The sequence below is a fragment of the Otolemur garnettii genome, unplaced genomic scaffold (genome assembly GCF_000181295.1).
Source record: "Otolemur garnettii isolate 467f Iridium unplaced genomic scaffold, OtoGar3 scaffold00017, whole genome shotgun sequence".
Classification (NCBI taxonomy): Eukaryota; Metazoa; Chordata; class Mammalia; order Primates; family Galagidae; genus Otolemur; species Otolemur garnettii.
This window is the reverse complement of record NW_003852412.1, coordinates 11,215,448-11,222,397: the sequence shown is the minus strand read 5'-3', so window position 1 is coordinate 11,222,397 and position 6,950 is coordinate 11,215,448. Positions and strand designations below refer to the sequence as shown.

At 42.0% G+C, this 6,950-nt stretch overlaps 1 protein-coding gene across 1 annotated transcript in view; it reads right to left on the bottom strand.

The window, feature by feature from the left end:
• Positions 1-3,375: 3,375 nt before the first annotated feature.
• CRHBP (corticotropin releasing hormone binding protein) overlaps positions 3,376-6,950 on the bottom strand; it is a 13,264-nt gene continuing 9,689 nt past the window's right edge. The window contains exons 6-7 of the mRNA XM_003785928.2: positions 5,825-5,942; positions 3,376-3,533 (exon numbers count right to left, since the gene is read on the bottom strand). Coding sequence (XP_003785976.1) covers positions 3,376-3,533; positions 5,825-5,942 — 276 coding nt within the window. The remainder of the gene's footprint in view (positions 3,534-5,824; positions 5,943-6,950) is intronic.

Sequence of the window (6,950 nt, the reverse complement as noted above, 5' to 3'; positions counted from 1 at the left end):
CAAAGTTTGCCTTGTTGTCAGGCCCTGCCCTGTGCTGTCCCCTGCCCCCCGCCCCCCCGCCCCCCCCATGTTGTCCCGCCTTACAGATGTTAGAATCTGGTCACCCTAGGATAAGAGTAGGGTCAGGCAAGAGCCAGGATGGAGGGTGGCACTTGTGGCTCAGTTGGTAGAACACTGGCCCCATATACCAAGGGTGGCAGGTTTGAACCCAGCCCTGGCCAGCTAAAGCAGCAGTGATAACTGCAACAACAACAGCAACAACAAAAAAGCCAGGCGTTGTGGCAGGTGCCTGTAGTCCCAGCTACTTAGGAGGCTGAGGCAAGAGAATAGCTTAAGCCCAAGAGTTGGAGGTTACTGTGATGCTACAGCACTCTATTGAGGATGACAAAAAAATGAGACTCTGTCTCAAAAAAAAAAAAGAGCTAGGATGGAATAATCAAGGTCTGTGGAAGATTTTAGAGACAGGAGATAGGACATGGGGCAGATGGTCTAGACTTGTTCACAACCAGCACATCAGATAAAAGTACTTCCAATTTCTCTTGCCCGAGGTCAGCATTGGTTCTCTAGCAGCATGGAGCTTACAATCAGGGGTGAGCTGTGAGAAGAGTCCCAGAGAAGTCCCAGAGATGGGATCTAGCCTCAAACATTATCATCTCAGTCACAGACTCACGACCCCAACTGACCCCAGCCCCCTCACAAACATACTGAGGTGAAACAGTGCAATCAAATCACTGCAACCTTCAGAGTACAAAGTAGGTGCCCCACTAAGAATACAAGGGGCGGCGGTGACATATTTGCTTAGAAAAAACAATAATGAAAACAACAGCCAACAAGTGCAAGACACTGTTCTTAAATTTAAACACATTTAACCATTCAATATGGACAAAAATCTTGCAAGGCATGTACCTTTACCATTTTGAAAAGGTATTCTAAAATATCCCAATTTTACAGATTAAAACCTGAGCAAAGGAGACGTGTAAGGGACTTGCTCAAGTAAACTGATAGAGGCTTGGCGCCTGTGGCTCAAGCGGCCAAGGCGCCAGCCACATACACCTAAGGTGGCGGGTTCGAATCCCCAGCCTGGGCCCGCCAAACAACAATGATGGCTGCAACCAAAAAATGACCAGGCATTGTGGCGGGCACCTGTAGTCCCAGCTACTTGGGAGGCTGAGGCAGGAGACTCGCTTGAGCCCAGGAGTTGGAGGTTGCTGTGAGCATGATGCCATGGCACTCTACCCAGGGGGACAGCTAGAGGCTCCGTCTCAAAAAAAAAAAAAAAAAAAAAGTAAACTGATAGAGCTGGGATTAAAAGAGATTTGGCTCCAGAGTCAATGATCTTAATCATCTTCGTTAGGAAGTCAAATTCACCCAATGTCTCGCATAAACTTTTACTCATACAATGGAAGACACACCCTGTATCTCTACCTCAGAGATCATATCTACCACTTTGTTTCCAGGAAGTTTCCCCATCCTTCTATAGTGAAAATTAAGTCATGAGCCTCTAAGAATAAGACACGGATAGTTTATTGGAGTGACCATCCTCTCAAAGAATGTAAACTCTTGTGCATTAATGAGCTTTGAAGTAAAATATGTCATGGATGAACACAGAATGTTAGAGACACAGGAACCTTAGGGACCATAGTCACATCTATCTTCACGTAGAGAAGTTAATTAGCTTGCAAAATGTCCCTTAGGAATAAAAGCAGGTGGTTCTAATGGCCAAGGTCAAATGCAATTGACAATTGTGTTTTACTCAGCATATGGGGTCATGAGGGTGAAGAGCCAGAAACTTTTGATAGTGATGTTCTAACTTTTGACAGAACTGCCTTAGTTCTTAGGTTGTTAGAAGGACTGTGAAACAAGACAAAGGGGTTCACAATAAAACTTCACAGGCTTTATTTTCTATGAAATGAGGAATTCACTATCTTACACAACTACTCAAGAATTATAGAGTCACCCATCCAGCCAGCCATTCGTCCATCCAGGCATTTATTCATTTATTTGCTAAAGTAGTCACTCATTCCAAATATTTGCTAAGTCAAAACTTGTGCCAAATCCTGGGTATTTCTGCCACTTTCAATCAGTATTTTTCCTTCTGCCTGGTTTCCATATTTTTAACAAGTCCAGTGCATAGGTAGCCTAGTATATTCCAATGAACTTTCTATCAAATATGTCTCAGGGTCCATAATCAGGCCATTACGTATGGCATAGTTTAAAGCTTCCATCTGCTAATTCAAAATAAAGAGTTCACTTAGGAGTATTTACTTTTGTTGCTCAAAGCCTCATTTTTTTGCTCCAACATGCCTTTTAGATACCACACGCTTATTCTCAAGCCAAAGGTGAGCCAGACTCAGTCAACAGTAAACTGCCTTCATCATCACAGGACTCAGATTGCTACAAATTGTACCTAAAACAGTTTCAAGGTCTTTGCTGTTCTTGTTGAAAAGCGCATCCGTGGTGACAAAGACATGTTTTCTCAGAGGATAGTGGAACATGGATCTCTGCACCCAGCTTCCCTGCCAGGCCCAGTTAACTTTGCTTCTGCAAACGCTGCAATCCTACCTCAGCTCTAACTAATTCTACTCCAATGATCAGAGTTCTACTCGCCCTAAGAAGCCCAAAGTGGTTGCCCTCAGGATTTGGTTTTGCACCACATGAGAATATTATTTTCTGCGGGGAACAAGGAAGGGGACTATTCCAGAAAGAAATTAAAACACAATTATCAAAGTGCCAACTTTTGAATATATTTATTCATATCTGCATTTGTGGATGGAAAATTTCTTCCATGCTACAGAGTTTTGTTAGAAACAAGTTGGTACAAATCAATAAATAATAGCTATAATTATCTAAGATAAACAGAGTAACAAACAGAATGTAACTAAACAGATGCAACTACCTTGCTGTACACAAGACTTTGAATTTTCTGTTATAAAGCTTATACAAGTACCACCATTTTTCTTCCCTTGAGATACAATTTGTTTGTTTTTCAGTTTTTGGCCGGGGCTGGGTTTGAACCCACCACCTCCAGCATATGGGGCTGGTACCCTACTCCTTTGAGCCACAGGCGCCACCGAGATACAATTTTTTATTGCACATTGCTCTGCACTTCTCTCACCAGTTCCAGCTTTGTGGTACACCAAAGAAGGACAAAGATTTCCATTAAAAATTATTTTCTACCAAACAGGGGCTTATTCTGCCACGTGTTCACTTATGTAACACAAACAAAAAAGAAGCAAAGCACAAACATTATGTGTGGCTGCTGGAGGCCGAGAATACTGACTGGGACGAAAAGCTTCTGAGTAGCTGGGCGTCAAAACCATGTACAGCAGCCATTACGAACTCACTTAACGGCATGTCAGTCATCGGGCTGGTTACTCAAAAACTGGACAGACAGAATTCCTGGATGCTGTTTCCATTTGGGCTTTCCAATTCGTATGGTTCCAACTGTCGATACTCAAAGGTCACACGATTTATGTGCTTCCCACTGGAGACCATGCGCACTACGGTGTTGTCACAGCCGATTTTCATTTGGGCTATAAATGATGGAAAAAAAATTGTAAAAGTTCCCCAGCAGGTTAGAAGCCACACAATGAAACTGTCTACCAGATAATCAGATAATTTAAACATAATGAAAGGCAGGGGGCTTCCCTTTCACACTCAAACCATGCATCTGCTATCAGGTGAAACGGCTTTGTTTTCGCTTTCAGAATAATACTGTACACAATTAATTAGAGAATCGAAAACCGAACTCAGCCTTCGTCCTCATGTGCGAGAACACTGTAATACAAAGAAAACTGGCTGGAGAGGGGCAAGCTGTCTCCTGGCCTTTTCCACATTTTCTTGTCTGCAAGGCTTGGGTGATGAAGGCACACTAGGGCAGTCAGCTCTGCACCCTCGCTTGGCTTGGACGCTTATCGTGGGGGCAGTAGTGACCTCTAGGGACAGATCGGAAATTTGCAGGGGCAGTTTTTGTGCCCTCGGTGCCCCTTAATGGGCAGGGGCTAGAGGATGGAATGCTGGACGTTTATGGAGGCCAAAAAAACACCTGCTTATTATTTTCTGAGTCAAGATAAAACTCTGTTCCACATATCCACAAACAAAAATCATTGCACGCTATAGACACGCACGGAATATACTAGTGTTTGTTCCGTTGCCCAGCTGCACCCTTTCTCCTTCATTTTCCCCACATCTTATATGAAAGGCTTCTGATATCCTCACTTCTAAATCTAAACTTTATAAGCATCTGACAACTTTTACATCACTTTCAGTACAGATGTGCTTGAGCAGTTGTATATTAAAACTCATGCTATTTTTATTAAAAATTGCTTTCCTTCACTTGGCACCCGTAGCTCAGTGGTTAGAGTGCCGGCCACATGCACCAAGGCTGGTGGGTTCGAGCCCAGCCGGGGCCTGCTAAGCAACAATGACAACAACAATAAAAAATAGCCAGGAATTGTGGCAGGTGCCTGTAGTCCCAGCTACTTGGGAGGCTGAGGTAAGAGAATCACTTAAGCCCAAGAGTTTGAGGTTGCTGTGAGCTGTGATGCCACAGCACTCTACGGAGGGCAACATAATGAGACTCTGTCTCAACAAATAAACAAACAAACAAGCAAATAAATAAACATAAAAATTGCTTTCCTTGGCAGTGGCTCACACTTGTAATCCTAGCACCCTGGAAGGCCAAGGTGGGTAGATTGCTTGAGCTCTGGAGTTCGAGACCAGCCTAAGCAAGAGTGAGGCCTCATCTCTATTAAAAATAGAAAAACTAGAAGGGCATGATGGCACATGCCTGTAGTTCCAGCTACTTAGGAGGTCAAGGCAAGAGGATGGCTTGAGCCCAGGAGTTTGAGATTGCTGTGAGCTATGATGCCATGGGACTCTACCCAGGGTGTGAGACTCTGTCTAAAAAAGAAAAAATTACTTTTTTAAAATTTCTCCAGCCTCAAGCTGGTTCCTGGGCAAATTTATCTGCCCTACAATCCTGCTTTCTGCTGTTTTAGTTTTCTCACTCTGCCTCCCCCTTTGTCTCTATCAGGTGTTTCTAAATCCTGAGAAAGGCAAGCATTGCCAGCATGTAACAGGTACCTCACAAACAGGGACATGGGTTTAAATGAAGTAAAACAATTCAATAGAGTTATTGAGGTGAAAGCCAATAGTAAATACAGACACTACAATTATTCTAATATAAGTACTAGAGAGCCTAGGTTAAGTTTCTACCAGGAGGTCCAAATTTATTTTTCTTTTTATAATTAGAAGGTCATTCTTTTCCTGATCTTATTCTGAATTTTTATCTACACAACATGACCTATTTACATTAGTTAATGTGCCTAATACTCACATATTATTTTGATATGGTTCCTGATAAAATTCAATAATGGGGTATGTAGCACTTTTTCTAGATGAGTTTGTGAACTTAATTGTCATACTACTATCTAAGTCATAAGCTTTTCATTAGCAGGCAAACCCTTTAGTCTCCAGAGGAAGAAAGCAGGAAGCCCCAAGAAGATGAAAAGAGCATAGAGTTATAAAGCTTTGACTTTTCACAGCTTTTCTTAGGACCAAACTTAAAATATATATCCTCACTGCTTCATAGATTTCTCTCCCAATGGCAGATATTTTGGTAATAGATTTTGATACTGAACATAAGCTCAAATGTAAAAATCCTCATACTGATTCACTGTACACAATTGACTTTTCTTCTTCTTCTTCTTCTTTTTTTGTTTTGGTTAAACTTGTCTTCCCATGTATAAAAAACACTCCATTGGGAGTTTACTTTTAAAAATTCTTGATAAGCACATAAATAATAATCAAAGAAATTTCTCACCGGGACCATGAAAGGGGTAGCAGAGGTCAGCTAAAGGCATCATTTTGGAAGGGTCTAATCCAGCACCTCCCAGCAGCTCCACGAAGTCTCCTACCCCTCCACAACCCACTGAGGGTTTCTATGGGGACAAAACCACAGAGAAAGATATGTTTAAACCACAAGTCAAACCTTTTGATCATCAGCGAGTTGGTAAATCCACTCAATCAGCCCTCAACATCCTGGCAGTGCCATTTAATTTAACATCTGGGACTCCGGAAATTAAAAGACATTTAAAGGGGGGAAAAAAAAGTCATAAGGATTGCTTTTCTAAATCAGATGAGTAATCATTTTCTTATAAAATGAGAAAAATGTGTCAGTGCATTTTTTTCCCCCTCAAACTGAAGGACTGGAATGATAAAACGGGAATCTGTAAGCCCCATATGAGATGTATGAAAATTAAACCTGAAAATGCTTTGCTTTTTGAATCATTTGGACATACGTACTGAATTCCTGGAATCTCTTAATGCCGACAGTCAGAGTTAAACCACGCCAAATCCTTGCCCCGTATAGATAGGGCGTTCACTCTGCTTTTCCTTCACCTTATCTCTTTTCCTCTTTTTTGTAAAGCAATTTTTCTGCTACTGGAACATATCATTTCTGCCAACAAGGATTAGATTAATTATGTGCATATTTAAAAAGGATAAAACGCTGGTTTGGTGGCCCAAGTTACCTACAGTCACTATCATCTTTCTCCTTTCAACTAGAACACATTTTTTTGAGATACTCAAAGGCAGAATTGATTCTAAGACTTTGTGTGGTCCCCTGTGACCACGTTTTTCAGCTTCCCTTCATCCTTCCTGCACTGGCTTGTCCACAGCAGATCCGGTGCCTCATTTTCCCCCACAAAGCAGCAACACTCTCAGTCCAGTTATTGCACTTTGGGCCACCCACCTCCTGCAATCAGGGGTGGCCTCATGGTCATGCCACCTGTTGCGGCCATAGAGGGCCACATCGAGCAAGGCCCTGAGCTTGGTTGTGCTGCATTCTCAATAAATTTTTAATAAGGGCCCAGACATTTTCATCTTTTTTTTTTTTTTTTTTTTTTTTTAGACAGTATCTGGGATAGACTTTATTTCTTTTATATGTG